Raw genomic sequence first — 17,500 nt, 5'->3', positions numbered from 1 at the left:
TTCAGCATTTGTTCTGCACACTTACCTACACACACTCGGCGGGGCCGTAGTGACTGGGGTCCCATTTCAGCCTCAGCGTGAGGCCGCTGAGCTCGTCGGCTGTAAAATGAAAGCACCGGAGCGCAGTGTGAAAATGTATTAGCCTCGCTGAGATAAAGGGAGGTCTCAGCCAGCCGTGCACGCCTTCAATGGGAAAATAACGGCCAGACAAATTGTTTTTGGTACATTAAGTACCTGTTACTTTATTTCACAGATGGAAAACAATAACGCGGGATGCGGAGTTCGAAACCGCCATAGTGTGGCAGGACGCGTGGCGTTTTATATAAATATAGTCACAAAGTCTCACGCTTTCTTTATATGCAAAGTCATTTTCTTAAAGACCTTTTTTTGGGAGAGGGGTTAAAAAGAAAAGTCAGCCGATTGACAAATATAGCATATGATGATAAATGACAAAGTGCCTGGCTAGCAGTCAACAGGCTGCTGGGGGAAATCATACGGAATATCCATGTTAATAAAAATGAAATAAAAAGGTGGAATGTTCTCACTCAGTGAACGGAGCGGGGATTTTTCAATTAATAAGCAGCCTGCTGCAGCGGAGCTGCGCAAATTAAATGAGTGTGTCAGATCCGAGATGATTTATCCATCTGGACTGATCTAACGGCTCTCTGGAGGAGCTATGACACCCTGACAAGCCAACAATGGATATGAAAAATGAGCCAATACCACAGCGCTAAATCTGTGAGTTTCAAAGCCAAAGGCGCCCACAGAGTCGTCGCCCCCGCCTCCCCAAAAAAGAGTCGTATAATGAAACGGCCGAATATAAAAATCCCCTCAAGACCGCGGGGCCCGACCACGCCAGATCGCTCAGTGTTTATATGAAGTGAGCGATGGGGACAAATTGGTCAAAGCGGAGCGCGTGGCCGTGCTCCGTTTCTCTGTTTTTGGAGAGCGCGCGGCTTTCCTTCTCAATGAGGTAGCGGGCCAGCTCGCGAGGTTGGGTGTGGACGTCTTGCTCAGCGGCGAAGCTTCAGCGCTAACCCACGTAAAAGGAAAAGCATGACTTTCACACGTACGAACATATTCGCCGCGGAAATGCAGTAAAATAGTGTGGCTCGGTAGGCAACACTTTAAAATAACAGGAACAACCGAAGGCCGCTGGCTTGATGGTTGCTGAGCGTCCATCATGGACAGAGGACCGGCACAGGGACAGTGAGATGGTCATGCTATTTAGGGTTTTTTCCTCTTTATTTTCTTAGCTCTGATGAAAAAGGGTGTTCTCGTTTCTCTGTACTCAGCAGATTTAGAGGAACCAATTACCAGCTCAGTGATGTGGGTTTTCGCAGCCCTGGGGCTCTGCAGTGATGATGCTTGAAAGGGTTAAACTCCATTGCAGTTTTATCCTTTCCATTCCCCTTTCTATGGTTTTCACAAAGCATCTCTTTTGATGGAGGCACAAAAAAAAGCGTGTGTGTATGTGTGTGGGGGGGGTGGGGGGGGGGGAGCGATAAAGAATATGAAAGGCCCATCTTCACAGAACATTAGACATTGCCAAACAACCTGCAGCGATAACCGGATAGATCAAAACTGACAAGTTAAAGTTGATTGCCGAGTGCCTGTTGATAGAGCCATATCTTACGCGGTCTGCGGCCCGCGCCGAACTGCTCTGCCTCGGCCAGAGAGCGGCTCTCGGGCAGGCGCCCGGGGCCTCTCCTTCCACGCTCAGGCGCAAAGAAAGGTCTTTTTCTTTTCTCTTCCCCTACACAGGATGAGCTCTATAATAGTTTGGTGATTGTGGCATAATTATGCTTGGAAAAAGTAAATTAGAGACATTGCATTAGGCACTGAACAGACAGACAGACAGACAGACAGACAGACAGACAGACAGACAGACAGACAGACAGACAGACAGACAGACAGACAGACAGACAGACAGACAGACAGACAGACAGACAGACAGACAGACAGACAGACAGACAGACAGACAGACAGACAGACAGACAGACAGACAGACAGACTGCACAACATACAGTGCCATAGCACTGATGGACACAACACAGTCACACAGTGCCATACATTTTACAATACACTCAAATTCCAGGGCAAACATGTTCTTAGTAATCTATGTATTTCCTTCCCTTTCACACACACACACACACACACACACACACACATGCAAGAGCAATTGCCATCTTGCATAAAACATGCACTCAATGTGATTCTTATTTTTTGTAACAACAATGCCCTCCAAGTCAGGGGGACAATATTCAGCAAGGTGAAAATGAATGTAATGCAAGCATCAAACAAGTAAGAGGGACTAAGAGACACCCAGACCCGGCGGAGGACCGACGGACAGCGTGAGGGTGGGACAGGGCTGTGCTCTGGACATGTTTGCACTGCACGCTTGTTCCACATCCTGTCGAATTTGTGTATGAACAGGTAGAGGGAGTTTCGGAAAGGCGTTTAATGCTCCCTGACAGACCAAGGACAAGAGGGGGGGGGGGGGGGGGCATGGAGATGGAGACATAGATGGACAGAAAGAGAGAGAGAGAGAGAGAGAGAGAGAGAGAGAGAGAGAGAGAGAGAGAGAGAGAGCGAGCGAAGGATAGAGAAAGTGAGAGAGAGAGGGATTGAGAGAGAAGGAGGGAGAGAGGGAGTGAGAGTGAGAGAGGGAAAGAAAGAAAAAGTGAGAGAGAGAGGGATTGAGAGAGAAGGAGGGAGAGAGGGAGAAAGCCTGATGGGAAGTCCAGACCGCTCGAGTGGGCGAGAGGCGGAGTGCAGGCAGCCAGCACGCTGTGATTGAATGATCCTATTCGTGGGCCTCTTCTTAGGCAGCGGGCAGCGGGCGTATGAAGATTGATACAGAAGTGCTCGCCTCGCTTTGCCGGATCATCAGACGGATTGATATTGTGCTCCCTCTCCGGATGAAGACGAAGTAAGTGTTATCATACTCAATACAAGGCCCTGTCAGGGCCTGGAAAACCGGGCCGCGTCGCCGGTCACGGGAGCGTTGCGCCAGCTGTCACGCGGATTTATCGGCTAGACGGAGAGCTGTCTGCTAGGCGGGGGCGGGTGGGGGTTGCTGGTGAAAGCACAGGGCCGGAGCGGACAGCTCCACACTGCAGACTGAATTACAAAGCCATCGGGCGAGGTGTCATCTGTCCGTATTTCATCACGGCCCGTGCTCCGGCACAAGAGCAGGAAGAAAACACGTCCTCTAATTCATATCCCATTACAGGAAGAGTAGTGCTGAAGAACAATCCTGTAGAGATTTACTCTGGAAGTTGAGGACCATGCCACGGATATTTACTACTGCACATGCGGAATATATGTCACGCACTCTGCCTCTGAGGCCCCGGCACTGCACGGCCTCATCCTCTGTCCCTGAAGACGTAAAGAAGACCGAGACTCTTCTCTGTCCTGGCACCCAGGTGGTGGAATGAACTTCCCTGGGCTGTCTGCACAGTCACTGGCTGTCTTCAAACAAAGAGTGAAGACTCACCTCTTCACTGAGTCACTAAGCACTTAAATATGAACTTAAACAATCTTTAACTGTCTTCTTTTCCACTCCAGTCAGGGCCTTGGTGTTCTCAACTCTGAGCTATCCGTTGTCATATAAGGGTAAATATCTGATAAAGACTGCAAAGCACTTCTGTAAGCCGATCTAGACAAAGGCGTCTGCCAAATGGTGTAAATATGAAAGTTAAATGTAATACATTTTAGCAGTTATATTTAATATTCAGTCACTCACTGAATTTTTAATTTTTTTTCCAAATCACTCTAACTGGCTTCCTGGTTTGTGAAGACTCCATGCAGTTTGTCTAATCAGCAAAGCTGCAGAACACAGCGGCGGAGTTATCGTGAGGGTTGGCACCTGATTCTGGAAACCCTTCAGAAAGGCATAGAAGGACATGCCAAATATGATGGAATACAAGTCACAGTTTCAGGAAATATGAAAACTTACTGGAAAACAAATAAATAGAGTGTGTAAACAACCCTGAGTGATTAGACTATAGCAATAAAATTTGACCGGGTTTCCCTGGAAGTGTGTGTGTGTGTGTGTGTGTGTGTCTAAGTGTCTGTGCATGGGTTTGTATATATGTGTGTCAGTACATTTCTTTGCGTATGCGTGCGTGTGTGTGTGTATGTGTGCATGGGTTTGTATGTATGTGTGTCTGTACATTTCATTGCATATGTGTGTGTGCGTGTGTGTATATGTGTGCATGGGTTTGTATTTATGCGTGTCTGTACATTTCATTGCATATGCATGCGTGCATGTGTGTGTGTGTGTGTGTAACACTAGCCCCGTAAAGCAGATGATAACATTCTCTGCTTCTGTCTGACATTATGGCCCCATGCCTGCGTGAGCTGGAGACGTGAGCCTCTCTGATATAAGTATGTGCTTGTCTCTATGGGGAGGCTTTATGGCCACCGTAAAGCTGCCAGTCATGTTTGAATGCTGCCCTACAACCCCCACCCCCCCACCGTGTCCCTCCCAACGCCTTTACTCCACCTCCCCCCACGCGATCTCTCCCAGTAAAAGCTCCGTCTGGAAAAACATGCACAACCCCTGTGCAAGCACTTACACACACTTCTCTCTCCATCCATCATTTTAAATGTCCTCCACGGAGCAGGAATGAAAACGTCAGTCTTCGTCGTAGTTTGGGGCTTCTTGTAAGGGTCTGCAAAGTTAGGCAGAGGGACAGGCGTACACGGATCGGTTTTGATGGAGATATTTTTCAAAACGGGAGAGAAAAAGCAGACAGGTGGAGGAATTCCTGTCCCATATGAGCAGTGAGTTACCGGGTTGCACCAAAGGTCCAGTGGCTCATTAATAGAGAGGTCATGTGCTTTAAATGTTATCTCTTGCATTTGCAAACTTCAAGTGGCCAGAGAGACCAGCAGTTCACGGTGAGGACTCTCAAGTACACACACAGTAAGCACATACACACACACACACACACACACACACACACACACACACACACACACACACACAAAGCTTGTTTTCTCCAACTGGGTGGTATCGGTGTGTAGACAGCATGGAGCTACATGGGTGCAGTGTTGGTTATGATGTGACCCTGTCAAATCAGTGACCCAGAAGAGTGACAGGGTGATTGGTTCGATGTCACCTCCTCCTGGGGAGAGGGGAGTTGGGGGAAGGGTCAGCATCTGGGTCCCGCCTGTGTTCCAGCTCTCTGTCAGCACGATCTGTCCCCCATTTAGCCTGTGTCACGACTACTTTGGCCCATGATGAGCTGACATCTAACGCAGGCTTAACACACGGACCTGCTGAGAAGATCTATGACAGACAGGGGCCATCGCCTCTCACCACACACACACACACACACACACACACACACACACACACACACACAGTCCATTCCCTAGGCATTTCCAGCACCACATAATTCAATACTGACTGAACATACAGAACCGTGATGCGTACCGCAACCTCACAAAAAAGCATAATAACGCCATAATATCAATCTATAGTTTAGCTTGACGGCCCTTGAGGAGATGAAGCCAGCAACGGCAGCTTCCAGCCGTAGCGACTGCCCCCTTGTGAGGCCTGGCGCCCCCAATCCCTGCCCACCGCCTTGTGTAAACGGACCCGGCCGGCTGAATTAGCGTCATAAAACCATAACCGCTTGGCCATAAAACATTACGCATGCCGTGACGTTTTATGATTTACAGCGTGAAGCATACGATCGGGAGGGGTCGGCAAAGTCTCTGGGACGATCCTGAGACGATTTTAATTGTGGTTTGATTACTGTAGCCATTTTGCCAAATGATAAACTGGACCTACACTCTAGCATGCCACAGAGAGAGTCTTTAATATGACAATTAAGTGTCTGTATTATAGTTTATTGCCCTTCTCTCTCTCTCTCTCTCTCTCTCTCTCTCTCATTCTCTCCTTCATCCTCTCTCCCTCTTTCTCTCAGATCACTTCATCAGTACAGTGTAGCTTTTGTGGAGATTAAATTGAGAGCCTGGTTCTCACCATCCCCGAGCACTTTCTCATGGTTTATGACACAAACTAAGTCACTTTTATGCTGCTATTGATCCCCACCCCAATGTTACTCCACTCTTTTGTGAGCCTGCTGGAGTTCTCTCTGCTGAGTTCTTCTCCAGGCAGTCGTCCCTGGTGACCTTCAGTGTGTTTAAAACGAAGGGGGCGGGTGCGGTGTGTGCGTGTGGTGTGTGTGTGTGTGTGTGTGTGTGTGTGTGTGTGTTGATCGCGATTCCATTTGGCCCAGGGCAGGCAGAAATGACACACGGTAGTGACCAGAAGGTGGCAGGTTGAACTCCACTAATCGCCCTATCTGCCTTCCAGCCACAGCTTGTGTGTGTGTGTGTGTGTGTGTGTGTGTGTGTCTAAGTTGAGCTCATGACAAGTGAGGATGAAAAAAAGCATGTGTTTCAGTGTTTGTGTCGTTTCTATGAGCAAAACTTTCTCATGATGTGTTTAGTGACCAAACTATGAGACTGTCATAAGGAAGTGGGTGTGGAGCCCGAATAAATGACAAATTAGTGCTTACTGTCCTCAACTCAATGAAGAGGTTAACAGGAACATGCATAGCGCTGTCTCTCATACACACACCCACACACACACACGTTTACACACAAATGGATGCACTGGAGTGAGAGGAAGTCTGTGGCATGCTCCCAACTACATGGAAGTGAGAGAGCACACACACTTACACACACTTACACACGCACACACATTGCAAAGTCAAGAGATCACAGATCACCAGCCTACAGAGAGGAACTGCGGATAGTCTGCGACCTCTGACCCAAACTTAGCATTGTGCTCAGAGTACACTTACAGTAAGAGGGAGAAGACACAGAATGGTGCATAACAAATCGGCCCAGGCAGCCCTGAACCAACCACCATAAAGGGTGGGTGTGGGGGTGTGGGTGAGGGTGGAGGTGGAGGTGGAGGTGAGGGTGCTCCTCACTGGCCCTCCATGGTCCTCACATCAGCATAGAGAGCAGTTGGGAAAGGAGAAACAGAGCTTTTATAAGAAAGAAGTCTGAATGGTGTGTGTGTGTGTGTGTGTGTGTGTGTTTCTGTGAAGAGCATTTCTGATGTTTTGTTTAACTGCTTAACTCATGTTTATGTGTTTCATGTGATACATCATTCTCTCCCTCTCCCTCTCTCTCTCCATCTCCCTCTCTCCCTCTCCCTCTCTCTCTCCCTCTCCCTCTCTCTCTCTCTCCCTCTCCCTCTCTCCCTCACTCTCTGAGCTCCTGCCTCTGCTGTGGACAGCCCTTCACATTATGAAGTGGATTGGCGCGGAGCAGCTGTCGGCGTTCCCCTCGTCCCCTCTCTCTCCGGCCGCCGCCTCTAACAGCCCTATGATGGATTAGGAATTGTCACCTGGGACGCTTGTCACTTGCTTACAAGACGCCCATCCCTCATCTCCCAGCGCAGGGGTCCGAATCTAGCCGAGCGCCCCCCCTTCCCTCCCTGACAACCAATACCGCGCGGTATAATGCATCGCCATGGCATTGCTTGTTGCCGGGTGGAGCTCCGACGCATTCATCATGTTTTAATGCGTTATTACATCGCGTAAGAACCTCGTCCATGTCTGCCTTGGTCAGGTTCGAGACAGGAGAGCCACGTCTGCTCTCCCAGGCCCGGTGGGGAACTCACTCCGGTTGCAAAACAACATCTCACTGCGTGCGCCTGGTGTTTGCACTCACATGTACACAAATATTGCATACACATGCACACATGTCTGTTTTTCTTTTGTAAATGACAAAGTAGTCAGTTCAGACTGAAACGTCCAAACCGAAGTATCCCTGTAGCCTCAGCAGTGCACCACTACATAAAAATAATTTTAAAATTGCACAATAATATATGTGAGAGATTTTCTCAGCTTTGTACTCCAAATATATAAAAATATATGTTAGAGTTCTGTTCATTTTGAGATGGGTGGTTTTACTTTTCATGAACTGCTGTTTTACTTTTTGGTGACCTTTTGTTGAGTTTCATGATTTCTCAAAACGACTTTTACAGAAACGGACTTACCAAACGTTTTCCGCTTAGCTCAACACTTAGCGCCTCACTACTGAGAAATACTCTGGAACTTGTGTGACATCTTCGGTTTTCTCTCCGTCCCAGTGTGGTCCTGACCAGTACTGTCCCCGTCCCTGACCCAGTGCTGTGCAAATCAGTACTGTCACTGTCCGAGTACTCTCCAGACCAGTACTGTCCCCGTCCCAGTGCGGTCTATACCAGTACTATCCCTGTCCTGCGGCTGTCCTCACCAGTGTGCCTAGGTCAACTCACGGTTCTAATGAGGCAATGGATGAGCTCAGACGATGGGGTCACAAGGCTCTTGCTGTATAGAGCAGTATGAGGAAGTGTGTGTGTGTGTGTGTGTGTGTGTGTGTGCGCACGCGCGCGTGTTTGGCTCTGCGTACACACATGCGGGCACGTCATGGTCTGAAACTCAGCGTCTTCCGTTGCCACGCAGCATGCACTGGGGTGAGCTACGGCTCCGCCGCTGCTCCCCGTGCGGCTCTTCCCTGAGCCGTAATGGCTTCCTATCAGGCCTAATGGGTCTCAGCCAGCTTCTGCACACAGCGGCCCAGCTCGGCGGCGGGGATGTGTGTGTGTGGGCCGGGTGTCGTACAGCAAGCATATTGTCATTAAATTAATCCCCCCCTCCCCCCGAACGCTCCCTGGCTGGTGGCAGAAATGGCTGCATGAGAGCGATCATAATTGGCTCGGAACACATGTGTAATTGCCTTCGGCTGCGGTTCCCGTACAGTTGACATTGTTCGGCGGCGGCGAGGTGATCGGCCATTTGAATACGCAGCTTGTTTTTTCTTTTTCTCCCCCCCCCACCCCCCCTCTTTGGCGGGTGGTAATTGAAATATGCTACGTGTGAATGGGAGATTACATTACGAGCGGCAGATAATCACCTGACAGGGGAGTAATTGAGTCTGCAATCTGCCACCGCATCGGAGAGAGCTCGGGGGAAAGCGCAGGAGACGGGCATTGGGCGGGGAGCGCGCGCGCTGTGTGTGTGTGTGTGTGTGTGTGGTATGAGGATCGCCACTCTTGGCTCGCATTCTCTCAGAGAAAGCGTGCCAACCAGGCATTCCGTAGCTCGCTCGCTCTCCCTCTCTCTCTCTTTCTCTCATTCCTTTTTTGTTTGTTTCTTCTTTGTCTGTGTACGTATACCCTTTCTCTCCCTCTCTCTTTTTCCTGTCTCTATCATTTTTTCTTATCTTCTTTCTCTCTCCCTCTGTCTGAGTGGCTACGTGAGAGGCCACTTCTCCAAGAAGAGCTAGCAGATGGCTGCTCGTTGATCCTTCATTTCATTTTCATAATCATTCATATTCATGTCTCCTGGGCCATATCCGATAGCCGATTGGCTCACTCGCACTTTGGATGCTCCATACCGAGGGCCCCATTCAAATGAGCCTGCTCCAACGATCATCACCATGTTTGCCATATTGCCATCTGATGGTTGGAGCGCTGTTATGTAGGTCTTCCAGCTTATCAGAGAAAAGTTTGTGCTCTCTCCCGTTTTGGGATTCGTTCCCCCTGTGGTACTACGGCCGTTAAAACGCCCCAGCTGTGGGGGGTTGGATCTCTCTTCTTTATGGCCAGCGCATCGTGTTCATGCAGAGGAAGAGGCCGTCTTAACTGTTATTTGGTCTGAGATCAAAGCAGAAGTGTCACACCAATGGAGATAACAGGGTGGGCGCAAACAGTCCCGTCTAACCCTGGATTAATCCATGATCGGCTCTGATAGGTGTGTGGAATTCTGCGCCTCAGTAGGTTTGGATAGTATTAATACAATGCGCAATACGCATGGAGGAAGGACGAGAGGGAAAGAGAGAGAGAGCGAGAGTGAGAGAGAGAGAGACCACACAGAAGGATGAACCGCACAGTGGATAAGTAATAATGCAGCTTGTAACTGGTAGGTAAAAACCAAGTGAGGCAAATTAATCTTTTTTTTTCTTCTTCTCATGATTATCTCACATTTATGCTTAGGTGCAGTCTGTGGTTCCTGATAATATGCAATTAAAAATAAAGATCATTTAAAGTTATTGGTGTCTGCCTAATTACTATAACTTTGCCCTTGTAATGAGCGAGCTTGCCTATCGATCGAGGCCAAATCTCCCCTTCCACTTGAAAAAAGCAGGTAGTTACTTTGTGTTAAATCATTAATATAGTAATGATTTTTCCAGAACACTCTCAATTAAGAGCAAAACAGGAAATGACCCTGGGGAGTGGAAGCTGGGGCTGTCGAGAGTACGATGGTCTGGATGTGTCCGCTGGACTCGCGCGAGGTCAACGTCCAGCTGTCTCGGGCTGCAGGACACACATGACCGTGCAGGACAACACAGCCCTGCTCAAAAGCTCGCCCATGCTGCAGCTGTAGGTGAGAGAATCATTCTGTATGTGTGTGAGTGGGAGAGAGAGAGAAAGAGAGAGAGAGAGAGAGAGAATAAGGTAGACAAAGGACAATATCAACTCATGGGTGTTTTTGAATCTCACAACACACTCGCAAACACACATCGAAGTTCCCCGCTCGGCCCGAAGCAGCGCAATGCCATCGGATCATTTGTAACACCATTATTCCAGCACCTGCGAGACACTTCGGCCTCAGTTTCCTTTCCGACGGACTCGGAACAGGCAGCTAATGTGTGCAACGGGGCCCTTCACACCGCTGCCAGCCAGCTCCGTGCTTTGTGCCCGGGCCAAGTGGCCATGCCAACACACACTCCTTCACCGTAGCATTCTTGTCACAATCTCCCATTTTCTCCCCCTTGCTTTTGGACGCGCTACTGCACACGCGCTTAGTTTCACACACACACACACACACACACACACACACAGCCACAAATGTGTACACACACACACACACACACACATAAGCTTATACAGCGTCAAGCACACACACACACACACACACACACACACACACACACACACACACACACACACACACACGCGCACACACAGCCACAAATGTGTACATACACACACACACACACACACACACACACACACTCCTCCTTCACTCCTCATAACATTCACCACAGCAGAGCGACCAGCGGGGTTCGAACAAAGAGACCTTTTACCAAGGGAGAAATTCGTTATAGTCTCCATAACCACAGTTTACTGCAGGTCTCTTTTGAAACGCTTGACATTTCCTCACGTCCTGTCTCAGATACATTCACAGGGTGAGATGCGTCATCTTTCTTTGACTTTATCACATAACAAGGCATTTTCTACTTGTTTAATGTCATCGCCTAGGTAACCCGGAGGTCCGGGGCAACAATGCCAAAACAGTAGGTTTGTCAGAGAAGCGGGCAAAGGAGAAGTTTAAATCTCGTCTGAATCAGGTCGATATTTCATATGCATATGAGGCTCCGCGGCTCGCTTTCTCATGCCGGGCGGACTGATCCCAGAGGGCCCGGGTGCCGTTTGGGTTTGGGCCGGAGCCCTCTGCCCATGCCAGCTCCTAATCGCAGCGGCCACGCTGCGCCGGTGTAGCTCCGGTCGTGGCCCCCAGAACGTCCGTTCAGGACATGACAGAGCAACAAACTGCAGCAAAGATCTGTGTTTTTAATTTGGGAAGATATACATATATGATAAAATTAACTGAAAGGTTTTTTTTAAGTCTCCTTTTTTGGCCTAACCTTTTAATAAAGCTGTTTTGGTGCTTCCCTGGCCAGCGAACCCCTTCGGGTAGATTTAACCTCTGGAAGCCGCTGTCTGGATGGCCTGATTTATGACCCATCAATCCCGGGCAAAAGGGAAAGTCACATAGTTATCAAAAGCGTAAAATTCCCATCACTTTAGGTGCCAGCGCAGACACGAGGGGACGACACATGCATTCATAAAGGCAGTGAGGGGCGTAAATCAAGGGGGTCTCCCGCAGGGGCTGGGGGTTGACGGGGCAGAGATGCCCGGCAGGCCGCGCTGGGCTGCCAGTTTGATTAAATAAGGCGAATTGGGTATTTCCTGACAACAACAACAAAAAAAGCCAAAGCAAAAGCTGAGAGATCGTTGTGATCTACGGCCACGTCAGGAGGACCTGCCTCCATGGTGTGCTGACGGTTTATACATTTATTTATTTGTTTATCCCCCCCTACAGATCAATCTCAGCCCGCGTTGGGTGTGTAAGTGGGTGTATCCGAGGACTTTTGACTGCCCCGCTCTGAGATCGTTTCATAAAATGAATACTGACCCGGGATGAAATTTCTCAGGTGTCTGGTTTTTTTTGTTTTTTTGGTTTTTTTTTTAAAACTTTTTAAGAAGCAATACTGATCCAGCATTAGTTCAGGTTAGGCTGCAGTCCCAGGAGGTCCTGTGTGCGGAGCACCTGCTGGAGGTCAGAAGCAGGCGTCGGGTCAGGGCCCAGATGCGAAGATTCGTTCAAGGGATTGAGAGAGTGACAGAGAACCCCCCCGGACCTCCGTTACATTGGCCGTCTCCACCCACCCCGACTCCGTCCGGCAGGACTCAGCCAATGGACACGAGATTGGCGCGTGGGGTTACCACGGCGTTTATGAGCTCTCGCCTCTCCTGGCCATGGGCCATTCGGATGGGAGCCGCATGTCTCGCGCTCCGAAGCGGCCCGTCTGACGCGAGCCCTTCAGATGCGGCCGCGGGCGAGAGGGGCCAAACCCTGGGGAGAAGGGTTCAAGACCTCTCACCTCATCCATCACGCTGTGATTGACATGGGAAGCCAGCCAGTGACAAGCTAGCTCTTTGGGGCGGGGCCAGGAATGTGGCAGCAGATGGAACCTATTGGTTCGTATATGGTTATATGGTAATAAGTTTGCACTGGAGAGATATTTAACGACCCCTGTTACGATTGGCACACAGAACCATGGCCTCGTAAACACTCACTTGTGTAGACCACTGCTTATGAGCTATCTGGACCATACGATCGTCGAGTGTTTATATTTTTATGAGAAAGCCACCATTCCAGTTCTTGGTCTCGCCGAGCTGACTCATGTCAGCAAAGAGTGTGATCTTGGACAGAAAGTTTTTTTTGGGGGGTGGAGGATGGGTGGAGGCACTGTCGTGATGGGTGAACTGAAGGAGGAATGAACCTGCTGATCACAGGGCTTGTGGCGGACGACCCGGCAGCCCGTGGCTCATCGCCACCCCGCCGGGCAACTCACTCCACACCCCAGTGAAACAGCAGAGCCAAACCCATTCGTCTTTCCAGTCTGCCACTGGAAGGAGGGACGTTTGGGAGTACGTTTGCCAGTGTGTGAGTTTCGCAGAGTGTTTGCGAGTTTGTTTCATTTAGCTGGAGAGCGTCAGTTCTCTGGGGGGTGGTGCAGGGAGAGGTGGAGGGGGAGAGAGAGAAAATGTTGAAATGAAAGAGAATGAATGAGACAAAGAGAGAGAGAGAGAGAGAGAGAGAGAGAGAACTGGTGCAGGATAGTTCTCTCTTACTATAGAACATAGACCAAGGTCAAATTAATTCATGCTAACTAATCATCATAGGAAAGTAATTAACAACTAATTAACAAATCCATCAACATACCCACTGTGTAGATTTAACGACACTACTGATGTATGAAAGGTGTGATGTGTATGACAGCAGTCTCTCCCGAAACGTGCCTATTAGGGACGTGTCAAAACAACCCTACTTCCTGTTGCGTTCTTTAGTGTCCGACTGTGCTCACATGTCTGTTTTGTTGTATAACTATATCTGTATAACTTGGTCTAGACGCTACTTACACATATTTTTGGTTTATGCGGAGCCGGTGAAAGCTCCGTGTTTAGGGAAGTTCACCAGTGTTCCTTCCTATTGGACGAGGCCAGAAGGCTCGCCAGATATAGCGCCGACGGACACGCGCACGGGAGGAGCGCCGACGGACACGCGCACAGGAGGTGCGCCGCGTGCCGATCGCTGCTGATGGTCTGACGTAAGATGTTTTCTTTCGGACTTGCTGGTCGTTACAGCGGTTCGCCCGAGACGGTGCTTTTGACGGTTGTTTGTTTCGTTTCGTGCAGTGAGGAGCGTGTCTCGGGGCCGCGCCACAACAGCGCAGCGATGAAAACACGCCCTCGACGTGCTTCCTCACTTCCGCGACAACAAGCAAGCGCGCGCGCGCGCACGCGCGAGTCCACGGGGACGTTCACGTCGGCGCAGACGCGCTCAGAGGACAGCGCGCGAGTCTTCAAAGCAGAGGCGAGAAGGCTGGGAGGGGAGCTTTTCCGCCGCGCATGCGTCTTGTGACGAGAGACTCGGCTGTCCCCCAAATAACTAATTCCGTTAAACGACAACATTTGCAACTTTATTAGGAAAATATCTAGGATATTTGTATTTGAGTTCTAAGTAACAATAAAGGTTACAAAACTGCTGATTTACACAAACGCAAGAAGGAATGATTGCAACACCAGTGCGTTTATTCTGCGGAACGCGTTCTACCCGTCGGATCACATGACTCTACACCTACGACAGATGAGCCATTCCAGGGACACACCCAGCCATTCCAGGGACACACCCAGCCACGCCAGGGACACACAGCGGCCTGCACCGGTTGTGATGGACTCTGCGTGGCTGGACACCCTGCCATATGCCACCCGTGAGAAATGAATGGGCCTCATTTACGCTGGCCTGCCTGGGACTGGCTGTGGCATGCACACTCTGACACAAACAGATGAGCCTACACATACGGCAGCCACGGCGGACAGCGCAGCAACGCACACCACCACGTGTCATCTCTGTTACGGCAGGCTCCGTGTAAAAGGTGACAGATGTGAGACGTCACCGTGCGAGCCCAGTTCGAGCAGAGGCTGTCTGACCGCTTCCCTTTCATCTCAGTGACAGATTAGCTCAGGGCGCGGGAGGCAGGCTGGCTGCCCTTGAAGGAACTTGGTCCTGTTTGCACACGCACATTTGTGTCCGTGTGTTTGCAGGTGTGTGTTTGCAGCTGTTTGTGTGTGTGTGTGTGTGTGCGCGTGTGATGATAGCAGATGATTAAGGAGCAGACGCTCTGTTGACATGAGATACTAATGAGGATGAAATGAGAAGGTCAGGGCTGGTCTCGAGATGTGCCGCCCCCCTCTTCAGGACAGCCAGCTAATCCCCTACTTAATCGCCCCTGCCATGGCGCGCACACACACACACACACTCATCAGCACCCTGCATCCTCATAATTGCAGTAATTAGCAACACAACAAGTTCATCTCAGCCACCGGCCGGCTGTTATGATTAGTGTTAGTCTCTGTCGGTCTCTCTCTCTCTCTCTCTCTGGACTTTGCCACCTCTCACCACATTAGTGCATCAACATGGGGCTTTAGCACACACACACACACACACACACACACACACACATCAGGTTTTGCCATACCATGCTTTAAAACTAGAATTACAAAAAGAAGCTATGTAGTACACAGAAATGAGTATTTTTATAATGATGTCTATGTCCAGTAATGTGTGTGTGTGCGCGTGTCTGTGTGTCCAGTGATGACAGGGGTTAGTGCTTCGGAAGATGGCTTTGGGTCTCTATCAGTGAGGTGACCCAGTGACCCTGTAGCTATGGGAAGCACTTTACTCAGTGGGTGTAATCCCTCAGCCAGAGTGGGCGCGCCTGCGCTGACAGGCAGGGAGGTGAGGGGTGCAAGCCAAGGAAAAACCGTCTGAAAAGATGAGTGCTCTCTCTCTTTCAGCAGCTCACGATGCTGATCATCACTGCCTCGCTATCTGTTACTGTCTCTCTCTCTCTCTCTCTCACACACACACACACACACACACACACACAGTTGTCATTTTTCCTAACTGCTCACAGGAAGATAAGGGTTTGCGAGTGTCAGGAAGGTCAGGAATGGATGAATGAGTGTGTGAGAGTGTGGGGGTGTGTGGGTGTGTGTTTGTATGTGTTATGTGTGTGTCTGTGTGTGTCTGTGTGTGTGTGTGTGTGAGTTCATTTCAGCATTGCCTGCTCCTGTGTGTTCCAGTTAGTGCAATGTAAATGATGTGTATATATGATAAACAAAATTTTGTGGCTCACTAGTGCAAAGCAAAGAAAACGTGTTTGTGTGTGAGTAAGACAGAGGAAGAGGGGGAAATAGAGTGAGTGTGTGTGTGTGTGTGTGTGTGTGTCAGAAAAATGAGGCTGCCAGTGCTTAATTGAGCATACCAATTCCTAATGTGTCAGGCAGTGGCCCTGCAGATGAGGGATGACACTTTTTAATGCTGCATTGTGCCTTTGTTTCTCGCAGGAGAGTAATGAGGGAGGCGGCTCACCGGGGTCGGGCGTGCATGTACGCGCGCGCCCTCCCCATTCACAAAACACCCGGCGAATCCCCGCGAGAGCGCCCCCGGGCAAGCTCGCGCAACCCGCTCATCGCGCCCCCCGCCTTCTCTGCCTACCACATGAAAACTACGACTGTATTATCGCAAGATGGCCTTTTATTTAATTTTGGACTCATTCGTCCTTTCTCCCGTTCGGGTTGCCGGCTAACGGGTCGCGGGTCCTGACGACACGCGACAGGACACCAAGCTTTGGCCGCGAAATTTCCGACACGTTTAAATCCGAGCTTCTTACATCAGAGCTGAACTTCATCTGCAGTTACAGGGTCTGCTAGTAGGCCAGTGGGTGGGAGGACCATAGCCCGCCCCCTCGCCCGCGCCCGGCCCCCCGACCCTGGTCGCGCGGAGACCTGCTAGCTCCCGCGCCCCCTTCAAGGTGCTCCGTGACCATATGCTCTCTCACAGGGGAGGCGCGGCGTCAAGGGCGAGTCACGGTGCCCTTCATCCAGGTGGGCCACAGCGCCGCGTCGCTGGGCCGCAGCCAGGCGGCCGGGCGGCAGGCCGGGCGGGCATGCGAGCGCATGGAGAGATCACCGGGGCGGCCCACGCCGGAGTCCGTGCCGTGCCAGGCCTCGGCGAGCGTCTGGCACCACCGGCTCACGGGCTATTTATAACCGCACTCTGTTCTCTCCTCTGAAATATGGGCACAATATCGGGTTAATTAGGGCTCTGTTTAATATCGGCTTAATTGGCGGCGCTTTTAATGTGGGCTTAATTAGGGATCCTTTCACGAGGACAGAGGCCAGGTGGCTAAATGATGCTCGGACATCGGCACAAAGTTCTCAAGAGTTCTGCGCTGAATAGTCTCACTGCTGCAGGAGTCCTGAACGCTTAGGGCAGAAAAGTGTGAAGACCATCACGGAGAGAGCAGACTCAGGTCTCCATTACTTCCACCAGTTCCACTGGGCTTGCAGCCGTGCCCCAAACACACAGCTGAGCCCGACTGATGGGATCTGCTTCGACCAGCTGGAGAACCCCAACCTGCCAACGTCTCCTTAAATGTTCTCTCTAATAACAGACCGTGTCAGCGCAGCACTGGACCGGCAGGGCGGTCCCGCAGTGGGCCCGCGTCTAAGACTCCTGCTGTCTCGCTCCTCCTCGGACCTCCTCAAGCCGGGCCGCGTCTGACAGCACTTGTGGTGCTAATGAAGGGGACAGGGCATCCTATACAGGGGCAGAAAGCACTT

General features: G+C 50.4%; 1 protein-coding gene and 1 long non-coding RNA gene across 3 annotated transcripts in view; one reads left to right on the top strand and one right to left on the bottom strand.

Annotated features, from left to right (window-relative positions):
• Positions 1 to 17,500, bottom strand: part of LOC118241762 (uncharacterized) — an 82,500-nt gene that overhangs the window by 7,092 nt on the left and 57,908 nt on the right. For both annotated transcript variants that reach the window (XR_014126150.1, XM_081723805.1), the window contains one exon: positions 26 to 99. Coding sequence is in view for 1 of the 2 variants with exons in the window: in XM_081723805.1 (XP_081579931.1) it covers positions 26 to 99 (74 nt within the window). In the remaining variant the exon portion in view is untranslated. The remainder of the gene's footprint in view (positions 1 to 25; positions 100 to 17,500) is intronic.
• The window catches only part of LOC145659958 (uncharacterized), a 5,493-nt gene continuing 1,673 nt past the window's right edge, over positions 13,681 to 17,500 (top strand). The window contains exons 1-2 of the long non-coding RNA XR_014126151.1: positions 13,681 to 13,920; positions 14,009 to 14,748. This is a non-coding gene — a long non-coding RNA (uncharacterized LOC145659958). The remainder of the gene's footprint in view (positions 13,921 to 14,008; positions 14,749 to 17,500) is intronic.

The sequence above is a fragment of the Electrophorus electricus genome, chromosome 11 (genome assembly GCF_041902795.1).
Source record: "Electrophorus electricus isolate QZ-2024a chromosome 11, ASM4190279v1, whole genome shotgun sequence".
Taxonomy (NCBI): domain Eukaryota; kingdom Metazoa; phylum Chordata; class Actinopteri; order Gymnotiformes; family Gymnotidae; genus Electrophorus; species Electrophorus electricus.
The sequence above is the reverse complement of the archived record's forward strand: the minus strand, read 5'-3'. Positions and strand labels throughout refer to the sequence as shown.